General features: G+C 44.2%; 2 protein-coding genes across 2 annotated transcripts; one reads left to right on the forward strand and one right to left on the reverse strand.

The window, feature by feature from the left end:
- Positions 1 to 1,331: 1,331 nt before the first annotated feature.
- On the forward strand, positions 1,332 to 11,504 carry LOC119404665 (ribosome production factor 1). The gene is made up of 9 exons (XM_037671263.2): positions 1,332 to 1,479; positions 2,240 to 2,296; positions 2,403 to 2,483; positions 2,569 to 2,664; positions 3,604 to 3,757; positions 6,088 to 6,170; positions 7,424 to 7,602; positions 7,692 to 7,818; positions 11,238 to 11,504. The coding sequence occupies exons 1-9, from the start codon at positions 1,366 to 1,368 to the stop codon at positions 11,277 to 11,279; spliced, it is 933 nt and encodes a 310-aa protein (XP_037527191.1). The 5' UTR covers positions 1,332 to 1,365; the 3' UTR covers positions 11,280 to 11,504.
- On the reverse strand, positions 11,493 to 22,904 carry LOC119404666 (very-long-chain (3R)-3-hydroxyacyl-CoA dehydratase 2). The gene is made up of 7 exons (XM_037671264.2): positions 22,653 to 22,904; positions 19,895 to 20,012; positions 18,853 to 18,960; positions 16,496 to 16,617; positions 14,078 to 14,117; positions 13,443 to 13,581; positions 11,493 to 11,863 (listed from the first exon to the last, which is right to left on the reverse strand). Exons 1-7 carry the CDS (start codon positions 22,754 to 22,756, stop codon positions 11,784 to 11,786), a joined length of 711 nt encoding a protein of 236 aa, XP_037527192.1. The 5' UTR covers positions 22,757 to 22,904; the 3' UTR covers positions 11,493 to 11,783.
- Positions 22,905 to 23,557: the final 653 nt, after the last annotated feature.

Below are 23,557 nucleotides of genomic sequence, written 5' to 3' on the forward strand. Positions count from 1 at the left end.
CTTGAAAACTACGCATCTTAAATTTAAGCTAGTGCATTTCTTTGAAGAAAGTGATTTTTCGTCTGGTCTTATAATCAAACAGCTTGCACTAAAAAAGAAATGCTGCAGTTTTGTAGATATACGTACCGAACGAAGTCTGAACAATATTTCAATTGTATGCCTGGGCACCAAGGAGGAGGAAGAAGGAGAGAGCCCAACAAAGGCAAGCGTCTGCAGCAACTCTGAAGAGAAAGCAATTATGTACATGTGAAGCCCAGCAAAACAGTGTCTTCTGCAAAACATGAAGCAAGCCTTTAATGCGACATTAGCTGTTTACTTCCAAATTTAATTATGTGTAAAAACAATACCAGACGCAATTTCGTAAAGATGCACTCCGTTGGTTCTGCATGATGACAATGTGGATGTGCTTTGAAGACGCTTTGCGCTGTGTGTGTCCCGGCCCTTCTCTGTCCGCGTCTTCAAGGCACACCGTCGTCATGCAATAAATGTCGTCCACGAAAATAGTGCTTAGTGCTGGAAGGGGATATGCAACACAGGTGCTATCTCCTCGTGTCCCTGCTTATCCAGCACTATTTTCGTCGACGATGTTGTACCAACACGCCTAAATGGAAACTCTGCAATAAATGTTTTTGAAAAAACATATTTACAGGAGAAAAACAAAAAACTATTGAATAATAGCAAAAATGCCACTTCTAACATGCTTTGCAGTCGGGTGCAAGCCCAAGGCAACTCCAAAAAGTGGCATTTCGTTTTAGAGATATATTTCTAGAATGAGCTATGGGAACATTTTGATCGCAACAAGGGCTCACTTAGTTGTGTGCCTCCTGCAGTGCGTCTTTCGCACATCTTCCGCAGCCCCCATCTCCCACTTCTTTCTCTTGGGCAAATATAGAAGCTACGTACGCCTGGGAACTTCGGCACGCAGCTGCACGCTCTGCGACCTATTAACGTACGCGAAAACTGTCGTACAGCGTTGTGTAGTTACCTGTTTAACGACGTCCAGCACTCGAAGTAGAACCCTTGACTCACGTCGGTACTCGTTTTTGACCTTTTCTTCGAAGATACTGGAACGCCAGCCGCAGCTAGAAGTTGTAGTTCCCGCGCACTCAAACGTTTTCCGCTTCTTTTCCGCGTTCCCGCCTTTAGTGATGCCAGAGGGCGCTGCAGTTAAGTTGGGTTTTAATTCTCTTTGTTGTAAAATTTATAGCAACTTTATAACAAACAACATTAACAACGTTAATATTTTGCACATACGTGAGTTATAGTGTGCGCGTTTGCGTGTATTAGGTTAAGTAAACTTTAATCATCACACTGAGCGGATTTCAGAACTGTTCAAGTGGCAACGTTAGAAAAGAAAAAGTCAACATGGAGGTTGAAAACGTCGACGACGCTCATGTGCACAAACGAAATATTTCTCAGATCAAAAACAAGAAAAGGAGGCTCGAAGAGTACCTGAAGCTTAAACGAGCAAAGCAAAAGGTAAGCACTGGTCACCTTTTTCTCGCGTCAGCTATCGCTGACCGAACTGTCGCCATTATATAACCCACGTGGCCAGTCGATCGCCGATTGAATGAAACGTTTGGAAGTGGAGTTTTGCTTCGGTTTGTATTTTTGCGTTTCCTTTCCAAGACTGTCTTAATAGCCAGCGTTATAGATTACCAATGCACGACATTAGCGGTTAAGGCTTGTGTCTATCACTCTAATAGTCTCCGACGTTTTGTGGTCAATGCGAAAGTAAATAATCGTAGACATTCCACCTCTGAAGTATGTTGTCACCTTAGTGCTGTACCCATTTGAAAACGACTCGCCTACTAACCTAAACAACGTTTATTCGGATTCCACATTTGTTTAACTTTATGCTATATGAATTACTCGTTTTCCTGTCGATTGTATTTCCAATTGAAGCGTGAATATAACTGCAGGTTGTTCTTCGAACGACGACATCCTTTAGTAAAGCAATGAATCGGACTAGTTGGTGCACGTTCATGTTGAAATTTGCTCAGTGTAGCAGACTAATGAACGACGAAGAAAGAGCGACGCGTACGTGCACTTGTTCTTTGTTCTTCGTCCTTCAGTAACTGTTATACTTTGCGCATTTCAACGTGAAACTGACCTCTTCTCGGTTCGACTTAACTTAAAAGGTGGATTTGGTAGTGTGACGCATTATGAATATTATCTGTCAACCATATGAGCGTTAAGGAAGGAGTAAATTCTGAATCAATTTTCCAAACCCGAACAGCTCAAGCGGCAAGCGCAGAAAAAACGTCGAAAGGAAGCTGAAGCCCTTGGTGAAAATGTAAGTGCGTTGTTTGCTTTTTTTTTCGCGTTTTCTTTTGCGTTTAAGCTGCCAAAACCCATACATAAATCGATACACTCTATTCTTGATCCTATTTTTTTTTCAGGCACCTCCAAAGCAGACACCGCGTACCATTGAAAACACCAGGGAACCAGATGACACCATGGTACAGGCAGACGACGAAGAGGTGCGTATCCGTAGAGCCTTTGCTTTCTACATTAACCCTCTATTATTGTAGAAAACGTCGAGTCACTACTGTTTGCCGCTTGCAGGTTCAGCTGGATGAAGCAATGGACGAAATGGCTGCCTACTTCCGAAAGGAGTATGTCCCCAAGCTGCTTATTACCACAAGTGACAACCCACACACAGTGAGTTTGCAGGGGAGGTCAAGTAGTTGCATTAGTTTCGTGGCTGAAGGATCGAATTTGGGGCGACTTGCGTGACAACCTCTCACTACCTCGGGGGGTCAACTAGTTTTGCTGTTTCAGTGTCCGCAGTAGGAGACAGAGAGAGAGAATAAACATCTTTATTTTGATTTCATTCAGGCATCATCTTTGGGGTGGTCTCCCCATTCCAGGAAACCATAGGCTTTCGCCGTGTCAACAGCCCTCGCTACCAGCGGGCGCTGGTCTTCGAGGGTGTGGCTGGCTAAGGCTTTACCCCCTTCATGTCCTCCCCACAGTGCCAATTTTGTGGAGCACAGGGCACACTATACCATGTGGTAGAGGGGTGTGCACAGTCACCTATAAGTACATCTAATCCATACCACACGCCTGAGCTTTGGGAGCGAGCCTTAGCCATCTACAATAGGAACAGTCACATCTTCCCAGTCGAATTTCGATGCTTTCGTCGTATTTTTTAAAAATATTTTTGTGCAATATCCCTTTGAAGGGTTGCCTCAGTTACAATCAAAATGAGACACAGAAAGCATGCAGGAGAAAACATAAGTGTTTCTTTGTTCCCTGCTTCGTGTGTCTCCTAATTATGTTTTATATTTTTTATAGTGTGTACCAACTAGGCCATGAGCATGTTTCTTTAAAGCATACATTCCAAAACTGCAGCATTTGCTGCTTATTCACCCCTTGCCGACACTCAGCTGTTATACCAGCTTGCCTCTTTTAACTACAGCCTGTGACTCCTGGTGCCAGCAGAGGCTTAACACAATGTGACACCTGCTGTTACTGCTTTATATCAAAACACCAATTTTGAGCAAAATTCTTTTAGTTTCAGTCTGCATAAACGTGAGCGAACCAGTATTGTGTAACCTACAGTATCCTTGTCTTGTGTTTCTGCGGTGCCTGTTGCAGCGAACCATCAAGTTCTGCCGCGAACTCAAGCAGAGCATACCCAATGCTGATTTCCGGTGGCGCAATCGTTCGCGGATCAAGAAGACTGTCGAGCACGCCATTGCACGCGGATACTCGGATATTGCCGTGATCAATGAAGACCGCAGGCATCCCAGTGAGTTGCATTGCAATGAGTCATCTGCAGATTTTGTGCATAAAAGTGTTACCACTTCTGCTAGGCTGCATTGTAACAGCATGTTTGATTGGCCTCATTTCTCTTCTTTCTCTCTCTTTTTTTTTTCCTTGAGAACATATGGTAGTAGAAATCAGCCAACAAGCCTAAATAAACTAATGCCTGATACACTAGCGTTTCAGAACAATATTTTGACCACATTATCTAAAATAATTTGTTGTTGTCTTTTCTGCACCTCTGTTTCCTATGTATTCCGTACTTCAGGTAAGAAACAATTGCCTTTGGAGGTAGTTAAAACCTTCCATGAAATAAACTGAAGCCAATTAAATGCATAGCTCCGAGCACTGGCTTGCACTCAGCAATAATGTTGGTAGTTTTTGGAATTCTTTTATTGTTGCTGATCAGAGTTGCAATTAAGAACTGTTATGCCACTTCTGGCACCCTTTCAAATTCAGTGCATTTCTTTATTGATAAATTATTTGCCAACTATCCATGAGCATGCAGTGTCAAGACGCCGACAACACAGAAACTGTTTAAAAAGATTCACAAGTTTCAAGACAGTGCCTCTTGCCGCCATAGGCATGTGCAGGGTCCTGAATGATGGGCCACCATAGCCTAACAGTGCCCAACCCCTTGCCCTCGCTGCCCTTGGCACTTGATAAAAAGAAGCTCACTTGCAAAAACTAATTATTAGGGGTGTGCGAATATTCGAAATTTCGAATATTTTTCGAATAGTGTTTGCTATTCGATTCGATTCGCACTGAAATTTTACTATTCGAACTATTCGAACTTCCCAAAGACAAATGCAGTCAACATCCGGTTGAAAGTGACCCCTTCAGATTTTCAATATGCTTCACCTCATTACACTATCGTATTGCGGCAAAGCTGCCTTTCAAGCTCCGTTACGGTCGAACTTAGCCAAGAGACAAAGTCCGGTTGAAAATGGTCCCTAGATTTTCAATATGCTTCACCTCATCACACCCCCGTATTGCGGCAAAGCTGCCTTTTAAGCTCCGTTACGGTCGAACTGAGGCAAGAGACAGTCAACGTCTAATTGGAAGTGGTCCCTAGATTTTCAATATGCTTCACCTCATCACACCCCCGTATTGCGGCAAAGCTGCCTTTTAAGCTCCGTTACGGTCGAACTGAGGCAAGAGACAGTCAACGTCCGTTTGGAAGTGGTCCCTAGATTTTCAATATGCTTCACCTCATCACACCCCCGTATTGCGGCAAAGCTGCCTTTCAAGCTCCGCTGCGGTCGCAAATGTATTACTCAAGAAAACGCTGGTTCTAATATGGAGATGAAAGATGTGGCAGAGTTGGGGGCTCAATTAATGCTGTTTTGGACCTGAAATTTGGGCAGGAAGTCCGAAAAATCGGACGCCTAAGCTTTTTAGCATCCTAAATTTCAGATGTTCTTATATATTGACATCTACGAGGCAGATTTGGAACTCCGGACTTGAAGGGCGCACACCCTTGTCTGCCACATCAGTTGGGCTTCCACAGAAGTTGAAGAGAAGGAGAGGCTGAGGAAATGGCATCTCTGCCTATCACGTGTAAAGTGTTGTCGGCAACACTTTGGTTGCACCAAATCATGTACATAAATACAATTCGGCCTCTACATTGCCTCATTCTTGGTAAGAAAGACAACTATGAAATATGACCCCACCAGCGCTTCATCAACCTAGCGAAAAGAAACACTTTCATGTTGCTATCTCACAAGAACATACTTAGGGATTCTCTGCAACTTTTTCTGTAATTTCACTTCGAATTATTCGAAAAATGGTTGAGAAATATTCGAAAATTATTCGAAATTATTCGATTCGATTCGCACTCAATCTTTATTATTCGAATTCGCTTCGCACCCAAAATTTTGCTATTCGCACAGCTCTACTAATTATTACTTAAGCTGTTATCTAAGGCAATTGTGCACACAGTGAAGTCTTTCAACGCTCTTCGTCATTCATATGTGTGCTTCCAAATGCTGCTTGCAAAATAAGTTGCTAGACCAAATCCCCCCCATGTGCATCACCACGTCTGTGTCGCTAAGGCTGAGCTAGTTGTTCTTGCAGAAACATTGAGAAGTCTGTCTTGGTATGTCTTTGTAGTGTTCCTTCGTAACTGTCTATGAAGAACAACAATCAAATCGTATAAGCTTTCCGTATGTAATAGGTGATCTTTATTGTAGTGGAAGGTCTTGGGACAGATTTTACAGTTATGCCTCAAGAACAACTTGGCTTCATAATGTCACTGAGCTGTCACAAGTTTTCGTGTTAGTTTGCTTAGAATTTAAAATTCTCCTGCCCTCCCAGATGGACTCCTCCTGACACACTTACCCGATGGGCCAACTGCATACTTCAGGATAAGCAACATAAAGTTTTGCAAGGACATCAAGGTCAGTGACCTAAATTTTGATCAAGCATACAGAATGCGCTGTATGGCTGTACAGACATTGAATGTCGAGAATTCAAAGTTCTGGCAGCTACACGACAGCTAGCTTCAGTCCTGAAGAGATGCTGTCATAGTTGCATGTGCTGGAACTGTTTACTGTTTGTTGCATGTGCTGAAGCTGTTTACTGTTTGTTATAAATGAACACAAAGTTGTCTTCATTTGTGATGGTACATTGGTTTCTGCAACAGGAGCAAAGAGGCAGTGCAGATTTGGATGAAATTCGGCAGAAATGCTTCATCTTGCCATATTCAATCATGTGGAGCCAAATAAATACTCCTTTTTTAATTACCTTCCCATTGTAAACCTATTTCATGTACTGTTTTTAAGTGATAGATATTTGGACACGCCTGGCATGCTGTCGCTTCACTTCTGGGGCCCCTTCCAATAAGCTTAACTTTTGATACGATAAAGCCAGTTTTTACAGCCCTTTCGAGTTCGTTTTAAGGGAAGTCTACTGCATTCCTCAAAATTCCTTAGCAAGAATGCAGCCTCACTGAAACTATTTCTCGCGGCGAATGGCAGCCTTTTTACACTGAAAGCTGTTATGAGATCACAACAACCGCCAATTTTGGTGCCGTAGTTGTCCGCTGCCGCCGGTGTCTGTAACCACTACCACACACAACGAGAAAAAAAGTACTCAGGATCAAGTGTGATTCGAACCCAGGCCCTCTGCGTGGCAGTCGAGTATTCTACCACAGAGTCACCATGACGGGGCTTGGAACTCCATTGCAGCAGAACCCTATACAGGCTTCATGTCGGCCAAGGAATCACGTTAACAGATGTAATATAACGTGGCAGGAGAGTAAAATAACAACCAGGCACCACGCATTGCAAATTGCGCAACAAGTGGGTGGTTTAAAGATTCCCACCCTTTACAAATGGCTCAGCCATAATTCTTCGTCATGAGCCACAGCATCAACAAAGTGCACATAATGCCTTACAGATGTGTAGTGGGTACATCAGTTCTCTGCAGAATCATGAATAATGGCATAGTGTGTATTTCCCTACTTTCCAAAATTATGATGATTTATGGCGCAGTCGGCACCTTGCTGCTGTACTTGTAGTAGTCGCCCCAGGAGAGTTTACAACGGGCTCTAGAAAGGCCGCTCCTCCAGCTTTCACTGTGACAGTGCTGCGTGTGCGGCGCAGGCTTGGCATTTTTTGGGTGGTCAGCTCACACGGGTTTGTTAACACAGGGTCGTGCTGCCTACAGTGCACACCGTCCGGAAGTGATTCTGAACAACTTCAACACAAGGCTGGGCCACTCCGTCGCACGAATGCTCGCATCACTGTTCCACTATGACCCCCAGTTCCAAGGGCGTCGGGTCGTCACCTTTCACAACCAGAGAGACTACATCTTCTTCCGGCACCACAGGTTAGTCTGCTGTAGACCGTAAAGGAAGCACTCCGCGTGGCTACCTTAAGTGCCTCGTTTGAATCTGTTGTGTGCATTTGCGGATGCAGGTACGAGTTCAGGAATGCAGAGAAAGTGAGCATCCAGGAAATAGGGCCCCGGTTCACACTGCGGCTCAAGAGCCTACAGAAAGGAACGTTCGACTCCAAGTTCGGAGAGTACGAGTGGGTGCTTAAGGTGAGGGGGAATTATTCACATGGGTACTCATCACATGGGTACTTTTAAGCGTGCTTTACTGGAGCTTAATCATTATCGAAACAAACCTTTAGTTATCCATGCAGGCTGCTGCGCTAAGCTGCATGGAAAAGCACTCGCAGGCTGTTTACACCAGCTCACACTCAGCACTTTGCAAATGACAGCACCTTCGTTTGTGCCCATGTATGATTACTGTGGGATGATAAGTGCTACAGGACAAAGAGCACTTCTTTAGCACCAGAACCCGCAAGAACATAGGGAAAGAGGAAAAGTTTGTAGGTGCGCCTAATTAATGAAATAATTAGGCCTACAGATGGTAAATAGCATTGTGGCATTTAGACCCACTCTCACTGCGAGACAATAACCAATGTGATAATGAAAGCAGTGCTGAACCAAATACCAATCGGTTAGTCATGCTCCCCATGCATTGGTTCAGCACACACCAAATCTCACACCCTAATTCGGTACGATTTTCACACTGTGAAATGACCATTATATCTGAATGCAAGAGTAGGCAAGGTGTAGCTCGAGAGCCAACTTGATGGTGCCTGAACTTCCTTGTTTCTTGACATAGAGTGCTGAAATTTGGCACACGCACTACAAATCATATTAAAGAGATCAATTAAATTTTTGCTAACATATTTCTATTAGTTGTCGTGTTATAAGAATTCACAAGTTCCTTGTTGGTGGAAAGCCTGACACAATGATGAAACATGCTAGAGGGCTGGAACTATTTTGTATGTTGGCTCGCATGTTTGTACACTAATAAATTTTTTTTACTGTTCTAATAATTTTCTGCTTAAAGGGCCCCTCACCAGGTTTGACAATTTTGATTTGACGAGCGCAATGCATACACTGGGCGTTCACGATCACATCTGCCAAAATTTGCAGCGCTACGCGCCGCGGAAATGGGTCAAATTTCAAGGTGAACGCTGCTTGCCCTTCCTCTCGCGGGCGCGCGCTTTAGAGACTGAGGGGATGACGTACATGAGAAAATGGCCCTACGTAGATGGTAGTGCTGTGACGTCGCTCCTCTACGTAGACAACTGTGCTCTGACGTCGCCAACAGTAGCAGGTGACACTGCGATAATTATTTGACACGACATGTGTAGTTTGTGTAATTTGTTGGTTGAATAGATTAATAAAACTTGAGAGAAATAATGAGACACACAAAGGGAATGTGTGCGGCTTTTTCATTTTTTTTTTCGTGAATTGCAGCAAGATGCGGGGATAATGTGCCTCCCTTTCCCATGCGTTCGTGTCCCCGCGGTTAGCGCATCGAGCAGACGCCAGCCCTGGAAACGAAAGTAATGTTCTGGCGCGTTCGAGCACTCCACTCGTTATGCTCATTTATTCTATCGCGTCCAAGTAAACGTTAATGCGGCACTGGCTCATGATACGGCCACTCTCGTGCCCGTACAAATGTCTCAACTTTCATGCCCGTCCCGCAGAAACAGGCAGTACACCACAGAGAACGCCGACAAAACGCCCACGGCCGATACATAAAAGGAAAGGTAGCAGCCGTGCAACGCCGCTCGCGTGCTCGGGCTGGCTCGGGCACGTCATGCGCACGTGACCATGCCTGCGCATGACGTGACCATGCCTGCGCATGACGTGTTCATGCGTATGTGTCAAGTGAAGAGGGCAGGGAAGGGATTTGGCTTGCTAAGGCTACACGGGGCGAGTGGCAAGGGTTTGAAATTCGCCTCCTCGCGTGATGGTTTCGCGCCGCTACAAATTATTGTATTTCTCAGCTCGTAATGAACCGATTTGAAAAATTCTTGCGGCATACTGCTCTTCTTTCGGCACACAACAACTTCCAGCGTCTAACTAAAATTTGCTATGTGGCCTGGTGAGGGGCCCTTTAACATTAAACGCACATGATTGTGTTTTCTGACTTGATTTGTCAATGGCCTGCAAAATAAGTTTTCGAGGATTTAATAAATAGTAATGCAGTAGAACTCTGCTGATACGTTTTTGAAGGGAACATGAGAAATAAACGTGAGAGCTGGGAAACGCAAGAGCCGAGAAACAGAAAAATATTTAATGGTACAAAATTTTATTTCAATGCTTACGCTTGAAAAAAACCATGCAACGTTGTCTTGAGCTCATACCCAAGCAGCATGAAAACTTTCTCGAGCACCTGCAGTGTCATGTCATTTGAATAAATCTACTGCCACCATGGCCGACACCTGACAAGCAATCACTTTTGGCGATACGTTCACGAGATTGTCACCGGATGCGTCACCGTCTCCGAGCTGTAATGTAGCACTATTTGCATAGTGTCGTACCATTGTGGCTCGTACTAGACGTTCGAACGCCTCGCGAAAATGAAAGTTCCCCTGAAAGCGATCATTGAAGAAGATGACCCCTGCTTCATCAACTCCTAAACTTCGTCACGCATTGGCACTCTTGGCCACTATCTAGTAGACAGATAGAACCACAGAGCTGAGAATGGCATTATCCACTGAAATGTAATCAACGTATTCGATTCTTTAGGCACCAACATTTGTAGCTGTGAAAGAACTATATATACACAACATGACCAACCCAATGAATCCAACCGCGAGCCACACAGACTCCTCCAAGAAATAATGATGACGACGAGTCCACGCCAATTTGATGGCAGAAACAAACGCCAGTCTCGAAGGCCTTACTTTCGCGAGTGCTAAAAACAAGTTTGAAACTAATTACGTCATAGACGTTATTTTTGCATTACGAATCTCGAAGGCGATGCCTTTGTTCGCGGCAACCAAAGGTATGTTATGCGTGTCGCTTGCACAGCTCATTGAGCTAAACAGTCAAGCTAGGCCAAGCTGCGTAAAAAGTCAACATGGCCACTCTCTTCCATAGTCGCTCGGCCGGCTCGGAGCGCACTTTGAGACGTAGGTGAAGAGCACGGCTCCGGAAATTTCTACCATCTCGTGTTTTTTAACGTGCACCTAAATCTAAGTACACAAGTCTCCTGCATTTCACCTCCATCGAAATGTGGCTGCCATGGCCGAGATTCGATCCCAAGACCTTGGGGTCAGCAGTCGAGCACCATAACCACTACACCACCGTGTAGTGCGAGGATGTAATACTAAAAGGGCTGTTTAGTGAACTAGTGTTGGTAACGAGGATGAAGATGCGGTCACGGACCAAGTCAAGGTGAAAACACAGACATTTCGGGACCCATATGGCTTCCTTGATCACGCTAAGGAACCCGTATGGGTCCCGAAATGTCTGTGTTTTCACCTTGACTTGGTCAGTGACCGCATCTTCATCCTCATCATGTTACCTGACCAGACAAACTTTCGTCAAACTCTTTGACTACATAGTAGTGTTCGTAACATTGCTGTGTTTCTGTCAATGTGGAATGCTGGTTTAATAACTTAAGTTCCCGCTTTTCATTTTCACAGAGACACGAAATGGAGACCAGCAGAAGAAGATTCTTCCTGTAATCAAGACTGCCACAAGTGCAAATGCTATCATCATCACTGTCCAAGTCCTCTGTAGTGATCGGTCCATGCCAGTGCACATAAGTCATATCCGAGATGTGCTGATCGGCCAGAACATGACTAGTGATTTCTTGGAACCATCGCGTTATGAACCTTGTTCTCTCAGACTTGATGCAACCTCCTCAGTCGCACTGAATGCAGAATAACAAAAAGGTGTTCTGAAGAGTCGCTCCCGGTCAATATTTATTTTAAAAACAGTGAAAAAAACACACAGCCAGAGCAAACAGCTGTTCCCAATGAAATGATCTGAAACCACCTTGTGGTCCTTTGCCAGCATGAAAACAGCATGCCTGAAACAGTTTGTGCAGACAAGACCATAACATGTTTGCCTGGAATGTTCTGTGTTCGATAGCTCCTCCAAAACAACTCCTTTGTAGGAAGCATCATGTGTGCTTCAGCTGTGCAAATGCAACAGTCACCCAGAGGAAGCGCTGGAAATTCCTGTCCTCAGTTTCTCTTGGAGTCATCGGAAGGAGACAGGAAGCGTTTCCTTTGCTTCAGCAGGTGGCCGAACAGCTGGGGAAAGACTGAAATGGGGGAAAAAGTGTTACAAGCATGTAACTTGCAGTGCATAAAATACACAGTTTAGACATTAGTTACATGTTCGCATGAAAAGATATTGCAGTCGGGCCTTTCCCTAGATCACAGCTGGCCTCACATGGTTAATGAGTCCGGCAAAAGGCAGTGCATTTCCTTAAACTGGTGCAGCATGCTCTTCTTTTACTTCCTGACAAAGGTTATCTGTACACATGCCTACAGCAGGTAGATGCTTTGCCCACATATCCTATACATCAGTATTGCATTCCTGAATTCAAAAGCACCAACATTTAGAGACTGCACAGTGGGTTGTGATGGATGTGTGGTAGTGGGTGGCTCCAGATCAGTTGAAAGCATCTGCACCTAAATCTAAAAAACTGGAGAGCATTTCTCAATTTATCCTCTCGTGGGCGGGAATCAAACCCGCAACCTTGCAATGATCAGCAGAATGCCACAGCTACTGAGTCACCAGGATGGTTTGGAATCGAAGGTTTACGGGGTCCTTAATCTGAAGATTTTTCACAGCTTGGTCACATGGAGTGACATTCAAGCTTCCATCCTGCACTAATAAATGCAAAGACAATAGAGTTGTATAGATTTACTGGTTGCAAGCATAAGCTGGTTTGTAGTTCAACTTACTTGCACCTCAAACTTTTGATGCAGACTGTAGTCCTGTGCAATATATAGTTAAAGGCACAGATCTATAGTATGCTACAAGTTAATGTCACGGTTGCTGCACAGCCTTTCTGCGAGAATTAGCAAAAAGTTTAAAATCCTCTTATTACTTATTCCTCAAAAATCTGGTAATTCCATGCCACCAGGTGTCTGTGACATAGTATTAGTAGCACCTTTCCATACTGTGCACTCCCATAGACGAGACTTTCTCAACACGCCATGGGCATTGCACTGTGTAAGCACAGGAACTATGTTGGTTTTCAACTTTCCAGGCTCTACGTCTTACCTAGCTTTTGTTCTAGTTTTGGAAGCTTTTCATGGTGTGTCCTCTCCACAAACATACATGCAATTTTGCATGAACGTTTCTCTATATCCACACTACCTAGAACGAAGTTTCTTACACTGTTCAAAATTTTCACTGCAGTTGGCTCCAACAGCTATTTGTAGTAAAAGCCAAGTGATGACAACCTTGTGTTGTATCACCATGCACTGCACCTTTACTGAAGCACCCTGACATCTGTTTGTTTATTAGGAAAAAGAAACGTAAAAATATTCGCAATACTGTGTACATTCTACGTATCTTTTAATTTCCTGCCCTTACAGTTTATGTTCACTGACATGAGATATGATTTGGCAGCTGAGACTCAACAGTATGCCACCACTGTAACTGAAGTATCTGAGAAGAAAAAATGGCCACATGTGTCCCTACTTCATGGAACAACTGTTTCCAGGATCTTGAGATAGTCCTTTAATTTCCCCCCAGGGGTCTTTTGTACCGATCGTATTTGTTTGGCCACGAGAACTTGCACGCAAGCAAAAGTCACACTACAGATTGAATCTTGTTTCTGACAGGCCTCACTCGTACACATGCTTTCCAGTACATCACCAACTTACAGGGCAGGTAGGAGGCAATGACAAGGATGACGAATGTGTAGTAATCAAAGGAGAAGTTGAGCTGGTTCGGCAGAGGGTACGTGAAGAGGCCTCGCTTGCGGATGTACGGCAAGGCCGCCACCATTGTCACAATCTCACCCTGGGTAGAAGAGTAGCGCTTCAGCTTCTAAGCAGACCAGTAAATCAAGCAAAATGCTAGATGGGTGTTGAAAAGAATTATTAACAAGCCAAAACACCCTCACAAAAGGGCATTACATAAGAGGGGATATGTACTGATGCAGTGATTTACAAAGAAAAATTATTACGGGATATAAGCATTACAGTCAAACAAAATTACTAGCCAATATTGCTAAAGGCCAGTGCCATTAATAAAGAAATATGGCGGTCCTAGAGCCAGCACTGACTTCTGCCCTAAACCTAAGCAGCATATCTCCTGGTGTGTGTGTGTCATCCCATTCGAGTCCTCCATGTAACATTTTGGTGAGCGTTCTCTGTCCTCATCACAGAGCTTTGAAGCTCCTATATTGATACATCTATACAATAGATAATATTGATGCTGGCAACGTGAGTAAATTGTGCGCAAATGCCACCAAAGTATGCTTGCTCAATAGGTTTGCAACAGTTGGGATGCTTACCGAAACACCAGTTGGATACAGCACCAGAAAGAAGGAGTACCTGCAGGGCACCAAGCAGAAATATGTGAGAAATGCAAATAGTATGTAATAGGGAGCGATGGAAAGATTTAAAAAGAAAATGTGTTTGTAGCTGTAGAGAATGCCAGTTCTTAAATTTTAAACCAAGTCTTGGGGGTTTCGTTTGCCACGTAAGTTTTTACCACTGCACTTACATACGGTACGATTCATTCACCACAGCAAAGTCTTTTTGAGCGAATCATTACATTTGAGTTTAGTGCTATATTTCATCGATTCTGACCTGCAAATTTTTTCTCCAAGAAGGTCACAAGTACGAGGGTGGTAATTCGAGCTAATTGGTTATTTACGATGGTGTAAAATAGCACATAGACAACGGATAAGCACGATACATACAAGCAGTACAAGTACAACAAGTATGAGTACGACATGAGCATCAGAATCGGGTAGGAAACCAGAACTGCAGTGAGTGCCATAAAATCCAAGATTTATATACACACTCTCCAGGTGGAGTGTGACCTATAGCTTCTTCTCGCCTCCAAATCGGAAGACGTCGCTCTTTTCCTCACCATTAAAATCTTCTGGGGCAACGATCAATAGCGTTGCATTTCTCATTTTTCAAGGTATGAGAATCTGGGTGCATTCTACAATCACGAGGGTCGTGGACGGGAACTATTCTCTTTCGTAAACCTTCCTTCACCTTGCACGCTCCTGGTTAAGTCTCAGATTGCATAGTGACCGCCCCGGAAAGCTATTGGTGCCAGGTTTGAATCCCATACCAGGACAAATTCTTCACCAGCTGGGAAGCTTTCCGAGATATCCATGCAGATTTCCCTGTAGCCTTTCATGAACCACGGAGCTAACTTGTCACATTCCTCTATGCCACACCACCTCTACTGACAATGACTGCACATTTCTACAGCCTGGTTGCACAACTGCTTCGAGGCTCCAATGCACGCAGCTGTGCTGGCTACCCCACACAGCTTTTGTTTGAGACTTTGGTCCTGAAGAACCACAGCAGCTTCCAAAAAAACACTAGAAAGGGGCCATCACTAACTGTTCTCGCTTGTTTGCACTCATTAATAGTTTAATCAAATAAAAATGAAAGATACTGGCACAAAAGCCACATCTGGATCAGAATAATGGCATAACACGATTCCAACGATATGCTGTTCTGCACGCTGTCACTGGCTTCAAGCTGCGCTCCACTTGCAACACTGCCAGGAGCAAGTTATTCAGAACAGCTGCTAGTAAGGTAGACCTGTCAACTTTGGAATGTACAAAAAATAGCACAGTCAAAGAGTAGGATCATTCCTCATTTTGGTTGTTAATTTCTATATACCTGCGACACACAAAGAAAAGTTTCTGTTGTTCATTTACAAGTATTTGCAGTAACAATATCGACTGCTGTTATACAATGTTTCTGTAGTAGCATCACTGCTGCCAGTTAGTCTCAATAACCAGCTAATGTACAAATAATACTACAAAAAAATTGGCAGGAACTATATAGTATGTATACTTTTAGAAGATCAGTTTTACCTTAGAAGCAATATATTGTAATGAAATATATTGTAAAATAGCTGGTGCCAAAACAACAATTGCAAAGAAGTTCTAAAAGTCAATTATTTTACGATAAAATTGGTGCAGTTGAGAGGTGTGCAGTAAGAAATGTACGTACTTTACCAGGGCCCAATTTAGACTGCGTCCTCTAGTTGAAACTCGGCATATTGAACATAGATGTAACTATTTGTTGGATATAACACAGTAAACCTAAAGTGTTTTCGCACACAAAATTAACATATGCCACCAATGCACCAATGAATACCACGCATAATCGTAGGTCAGCACAGTAAATGACACTCACTCAGACTTAAGCAAAAATTACAGCAGAGTCTCGTTAAATAAAATCTGAAGGGACCAGGAAAATGTGTTTCGTTAATCAGGAGTTCCATTTAATCAGAGATGAACGGGGATGCAGAAATCCAGTATGAAACCAATCAAGCTAGAGGCAGTTTTGTTTAAAATTGCATTTAAGAGATTTTCCTGTTACTGAGAGTCTAGTGTATATTATTGCTCTCAGGGCTCACTCAGAATCAGACTAACCAATATTCTGTTCAGCCAAACTTGCTAAGACTCGTTAAAACCTAACTCAACCTGGCTCAATCTAACTCAAAAAAATTTTTATTCAGCCAGTCTTACTCAGATTCAAGTGTCAGTCCGAGTGAGTTGACTCGTGAGTGAGTTTGCTGACCTGTGCACATAACAGGGGTACTGTCATGTTGGATGTGACTGTTATCACAAGGTTCAGACTGCACGCTGCCAAGCTGCACCTGTTACCAGCACAGACATCTACGAAGCAACACATATGCACAGAAGTCTGAACACTCGTCAAATGGGGCTCACCTGCACCAGGACAGCAGGTATGGGCAAGAGTTGTACAGCGTGGTGCCGTAGAACGCGTATCGTGTGATCTCTGCCAGACACCACGCGACCAACAGCATCATAATGCCGAACTGGTCCTGGCACTGCATGTAACGGGTTCTCACATCAGCAACAGTCTTGCTTGTATTTCATAGTGTCTACGGGTAGCATGGACGAAGGACATACAAACAATATTACTTTCACTCTGCACTGCATGCATCAATAAGGGTACAAAGAAAACAAGGGAAGAATATAAACCGAAAATTCACCTCGTAATGTTGTCAGCAAAGGGAAGCACAATGCCCTTCGCACACAACTACATCAAGCTGCGAAACTGTGCCTGCTGTGCACTTGTCCCTTTGCTTTCCCTAGCTTCACTTTCTGTTGCCCTCATGTGGCAGTAACGAGCATAAATTGAGCCATTCAGTTCTTCTCACCCACAGCACTGCACAGCGTGAGCTACAACATTGGCAGCTTCAATGCCATAAGGTAGTAAGCGAACGTTTATCGGTCAGTCGCCTTCTCCCAACTTCACGTAACATACAATGTCAACTGTTAAAATGAGCTTCCATATCCATCACCATTTCCATGAGTGGCACTGGCTAAACTAATAAAAAGTCTAACACACATAGAGGAATGACAGAGAAAGTGTATGGGAGGGTAACTGTTACGGTAGCTTAATCACTTGAGCAACACGAACATTGAGCTTGTAAAAGTTTAAGCTTGACGTTTACAATACTGTGCAGAGCCACATTGGCATTCACTATCGCTACTGCAGCTATGCAACTTGTTTAAACGAATGCAGAGTGATGGCAAATCTTAGGACCCGGCTAACTATGATTATCAAGACTCATATGGTAAATAAACTAGGCTATATGTGTGTCAGCATACCCTCCAGTGCGTTATCAAACCATGAACTTGAATACCTTGCCTGGTTTTAGGGCAAACGTCAACACTTGTTTCACCCATGCCATTTCATGTGCATAAGCCTCGTGTAGAGTTTCTTTGCCTTGGCTTCCTCTCCCCTGGCACTAGTATATATACTTATCTGTTTGTGGAAACAAAATCAGCTGTAAAATTTTCTCGCATATAACCCACTCCCCCCCCCCCCCCCCCACATACAACCCACACCCCCACTTCTTTTTTTATATATATTTTTTCATCTCTTTCTCTTTTTCTTATTATTGTTTCTGTTTTTCAATTCACACGTGACCTCCAACGCTTTTGCTGGCTTCACTGTCTGTTTGCTTCAAATGGCTGTGACTAAATAAAAACCTTGCCCTGCTCTATTCTTCTCACTTGGCATGCCTCAACACACAGAAAACAAAATAAATTTGCTTAAATTAATAAAATGGTTCAAAACCGTGTAATAACAAGATTAATACTTAATAATTTTAGCATAACAAAGACGTAACACAGATGTATGCCAGGGGGCGCCAGCTGCAAACAGCAGTGCTTCTAATATCATCGTATACACATTCTCGCAATGCACTTGCAGAAAGGTACTCCAAGATCTGAAGGGTGATGAAACCAGCAATAGGTTCAGAACAGTAGCACAGAGAGAACTTGTATTATTACGTTCAAGACAACAGGTAAATCGACGAAGTGGAAAAAATGCGGAAAGTTTGCACTTAGTCTCGCAAAGCTCGCCACAGCAAAGCACGAGCTCGCTGGCCAACCTATTTCTCTATAGAGCTGGGCGGCATTCTTTGTTTCTCTTTAGTTTTCTCTTTCTTTTCCTCTCTTCTCTCTGTTTTTCCGTTTATTTCTGTTATTTCTATTTTTCTCTGTCCCTTTTTTCTATCTCTTTCTATCTTTCTTTCCTATATTTGTCTCTCTCTCTCTCTCTCTCTCTCTATTTATCGCTTGCTACCCCTTTCTATCTTTTTTCCCCTCTCCCTATTTTTTATTTCTTTTTTGTCTCTTTCTTTCTGAATTATTTTCTCTCTCGTTCTCATTCTTGATATGCTATGCATTACTCTCTTCCCTCCTTCTTTCCCTCCTCCTCGCCCTCACTTCCCTTTTCTGCCTCTTTGCTATGAGATACTATACAAGGCTGTGCTATGTACTGTCAGCGTGCCTGGATAGCCGAGTGGTTAAGACGCTCGCCTTCGATTATGTACACAAGTTCCTCTGTTAACTAAACCCAGCTGCTCATAGTTCGCAAAGAGGAGGAAAACGGAGACACATTTTTTCCAAATGCATTTAGGAACAAGCTAATCGCCAACTTTGCGATGATCTTCACACTTTAGCAGCAGTGCGAGAGACTGTGACGTGAGAAATCTGGATATCATCATTTCTCATGAAAGACTGACACGAGCAACTGTACACACACGCACCTCAGGCACAGGCACGAGAATGCCCCAGACGACCATGAGTCGTGAGAGAATCTGGATGAGCGTCAGGAAAGCATTGCTGGACACGAGACCGACAAGACAATGGACCACCTGCCGGAAAAAGGAAGACAATGCACAATAGAAAGAGAAGTCTTGACTGCATTTCCTCGTACTGTTAAGAACAAATGTGCTAAGGCCAGTTCCTTTCTCTTTAATTTGGCATCATTCTAAAAGAGCATGTCTGACATTTAAAAGAGCTGGCATGGCATGGCTCAAATTGGGACAATTAAAAACTTCACTCAATTCAAGCAAACCAAACTGATTACTCAAGTATGTCTTCAACACAGCTATGAACCCCCTTAGCCAAATTCCTACTTTCAATTAACTCATGCTTTTAGCTTCACAATGGCAAACATGGTGACCATAACGTTGTCTTTGTAACCAAAGGTGGCTGAGAGGGCGTGTTCATACTACACCAAGCTAAAAAAAATTAGTTTAACATGAAACTTGAAATCGTGTGTTGAAAAGTGCTGCAGCCAAAACTGACAATTATCAAGGCATGGACTATATGATGTCAAATAAGCTTTGTGTTTGCATATACCTGATTTTATCTGTACCTGACTAAGGCACGCCCAACTTTTATCACCTTTATGAAGCCCATTCCCTCACCTCCGCCACATAATGAGCTTCTTGTTCTATGGAGTTAGGGGGTGCTTTACGACTCCGTATCTACACTACAAACAGGCCCTACACTGAAAAACTCGACATATTTGGTCTCTCCTGGTATTCTCCATTACCTCTATTTTGCATCAGCTCACTCCAATTCAGCCTGCAAATTTTAATAATCCATCCCACTACATTGCACAACCACTATATTGCTAAACCAGATGGTGAAATGATGGGGCACCTGTCGTATATATTTGTAACATTGCAAAGCTTTCCACTTCCTAGTAGCTTGCAAGGTCTCAGGCTGGCCCTTGGGGTGCAATTAATCTCAAACAGAAGAAATCCCCTCCAGACTTGTTCAACTGCAAAAGCAGTTCACCTCAAGCAGTGCCAGTGTTTGGAAGATTTCAGTGGGGCATGCAACCACTGGCCACAGGCCCTTGAAGGTCCGCTTGTGCATCAGGTACTGTAGTGTGCAGAACAGAATGTAGCTCCATCTGGCAGAAGACAAAAATGAAAGACAGGCATGAGATGACCATGCCCACAGGAGATTCAGCATCATGTCACAAATATAAAAACTGCAATGGAGGCTCTGTCCAAGTGCACAATAGTTAAGAGAGTTAAGCTAGCCTGATTGTGCAATAACGCTCGGGCTGTGTGATGTGCTGAATATCGGGATCCAGATAAATACTCTCTTGTGGTTGTTTAGTGTGCACTTAAGACATGACTGAGCCATGGCCATTTAACTAGCAAGTTAAAATGAAATAGTTGATACAATCCATTAAAATAGCAAGTGAGCCCCGTTGTTACTAAATAGGTCTGTCTTACAAAACAGGAGTCCATGTTTGAAAAAAGCTAAATGGCAGACACACATTTAGTGAAGGAGAGAGAGAAACAAACTGTTGAATTGTGAAGAAAAATGTCCTTACCTTCTGTCACTTGAAATATAGATGCAGCATTATAAGATGCTTTCAAACACCTTGCTACTTCGTAGCCATAGAAGGAACAGGGCAGACAGGGACGACGCCGGCGGGGGGTGCGGGGGCGCAGCTGCCCCCTTCCACCAGCCCCCCCCCCCCCCCCCCTCTCCAAGAGGAAAGATATTCAAAACACAGTGCCTAAGTTCTCAGCCTCCCTGCCCCACTGAAGGAACTGGCTTTTCATGGGTGCCCCTCCGGTAAAAAAAATCCTGGTGCCACCCGTGATGACAGTTTTCACCCATTCATAGCCTGTAATGTGAAGCTACCAGCTATGCTCAGAGTTATAATATTACTTTCACCATAGATGTCTGCCACCACAAACAGCCATTCACAAAATCAGGAGCAATTGTTACTGAAACTTTAGGTTCAGGTAAGGAAGTGACATAAAGATAAATATAGTAAGAAAGTTACTCAAATAAATTATCCAATAGAGTTCAGTTAGCAAAATTGTATGAAGGCAATCTAAATGGTAATGATGTTTAACCAGCTAATGTACAGCAGTTGCTGCCTTGATAAAGGCAAGTCCACTTGTTGAAATGTTCATGCCAGCAACAACCCCTGTTCAACGATTTCTCATCACTTAATGTACAGCAGCGATCAGTAGATGGAGAAGAACGGGCAACTAGCCAAAGAAACCTGAAAACTTGTGCGTGCAGGACTTCCAGCCAATCAACCCAGGATGCTTCCCAGAACAAATAATGTGGCCCCTACTGTAGCCAGAAATAAAGTGACAACATCATATTGAGATGCATAAGTTGCTTATCTGTTTCTCATGGTTGTTTTTACAAGTTAATAACTGTCACAGTAGTCAGTTTCGTGACTTGCAGTTTTTGCACTGTGTGGTTCTCATCTTCTCTACAAGGCAATTATCCCGGCCGCTAAATGACACTGTCTTAAAGTGCTTCTGAATTGGCTTATGCGATTGTCACACCCTTATTGTAAACTTTAACTAAAGCTAGCAGGGTGTACTGCATTTTATATGGAGCTCTAGAGGGGAATATAGAAATGCACCTTGTTTGCTTATATACTGCTGCTTACAACTGTCGTTTCGTGCTGTGCTTGTGTTTAATTCTAAATAATTCAATGTTGATAAGCCGTGCAAGCGTAATTCGGAGTTTCCAGCCACATTCACTCCCAGCCGCGCACTTTCAGCCTTTTGTCACTAAGCCTTGGAGTCACTGATCATGTTTAATTTTGTGTTTTCTCACGACCTTTGCTGTCGGTGATATGAGCGCTACGAACGTCGGATCTTATCCACGCGATCGAACGAGCAAGCGCTCTTTCGCAGCGACGTTATCACCGAGGCAACGCCGGTTTCGGCCAATCTGAGAGCAGCAACGCAGCCCGCAGAAACTCGAGAATCGGAGAGCACAGAGGAGGGCGAACACTTTATCCGACCTACAGGAAAATACGAAACGCAGCGCAAGCACCACAATTTCACCAAACGCGGCGGCTTCCAAGGTGCGACGTCGCCCCGTTAGAGGAAGTAATCGCGAAGTGCGCCCGTTTTCCTCCTCCTCAACTAAACGAAAGACGTCAGGCGCAAGCGCGCGCATGTGTGGGAATTCTGCAGCGTGCAAGGTCGCCGCGGCCTGCACTACTGTTTTTGAACGCAGTTTTCGAGGGATTCATCCACAGCAAACGGAGAGAATCAAGGAAATGCTGCTCGATATGCACTGCGAAGATTATGCAGTCCAAGTTGTTCACACTACATAATAGGCGTACGGGCTGCCTTCACGGAACGGAAGAGCAGCCTTGGTGATACAGGGATGTAAGCGGTTCGGCAACGAACAAATCGTGTTATCACTTGTCCTGTTGGCGTTTACTTAGAACTCGGGGGTTTTACGTACCAAACCGACTCCGCATTAAATTTGACTACGTGTGGGATTCTTTAACGTGCACCTCAATCTAAGTACACATGTGTTTTTGCATGTCGCCCCAAATGAAATACGACCACCGAGTGAAGTTTAGCACCGCAACACCACGGCGGGTTTTGAGTGTACTACACGATTCTGAAGGGAGAAAGACTAAAGCAATTAAAGCATGGCATTTGTTGGACGAATGTCGTCGACCGCAAATCAAGCGTACACCCTCAAAACCTTTTATGGGAAACGTACAGTAGCAAGTCCGAGAAGGAAATAACTGGGGGAAACTCACCCGGCACACTGGAAAAAATTGTACGCAGCCAAGTAGAGCTTTCCGGCTTCCCCGGGCCCGCGCTTGGGCTTCGAAGCACTGCTCTGCGTCGCAGGCCGAGACATATCTTTTGGCGAAGGTGATCGAACGTAGATCAGCGGCGAAGCAGCCTCGAGAAAGTTGTTGAACTACGATAAATTGGCGCTCAGCTTCGAAGCAGCCAGCTGGGCCGGCGACTGCTGCCGAGTTGCCTGTGGCTTGGCTTGGCACTGGAGTACTACTCGAGCGCTCGAGCGTCCCCTTCACAAACAACGCGAGTAGAGAGAAAGCGGCGTCACTTCGAGGGAACCGGTTTTCTCTTTTTCGAGGGGAAGGTTGCAGACCTTCTCTGGTCTCTGTTATAAAAATAATAATAATAAAGTGGTTTATCCACATCGTTATTCGAGCAGAGCATGGTTCCGTAGATCTGAGCGCCATCTTATTGTCGCTGTACCGGCTGTACCAGTAGTACCAGTACAGTGTACTAGAATGGGGCAGTGGGCTCACTGCCGTATCCCTGCGCCGCGCCGCCGCGGCCCTCTCCGCGTCGACAGCTTGAGCGCCCGCCAGGGGCGCTGCCGCCAGTTTCTCCTAAAAACTCTTGCGGGGTGTGGAGCGCGTCCCCTTGGTCGGTGGGGGTTAGGCTGGTTACGCTGTAGTTGCGGGGGTATCAACTAATATCAACAAACGCGGGGTTGGTGGCGGGGAGAGGGCCACCACAATGACACAAAAAGAGATCACAAAAAAAAATGAGGAGGGGAGGGAGTCGAGCATTTTATTCTTTTTTTTTTTTTAAACTGACCCAAGTAGTTGAAGCTACTGGTTTTCCATTTGTGTGTGCCCTGCAGCGCATGTTCACGCCGTTCATTCGTTTCAAGGACCTTTGT

This window comes from Rhipicephalus sanguineus, chromosome 9, assembly GCF_013339695.2.
Source record: "Rhipicephalus sanguineus isolate Rsan-2018 chromosome 9, BIME_Rsan_1.4, whole genome shotgun sequence".
Classification (NCBI taxonomy): domain Eukaryota; kingdom Metazoa; phylum Arthropoda; class Arachnida; order Ixodida; family Ixodidae; genus Rhipicephalus; species Rhipicephalus sanguineus.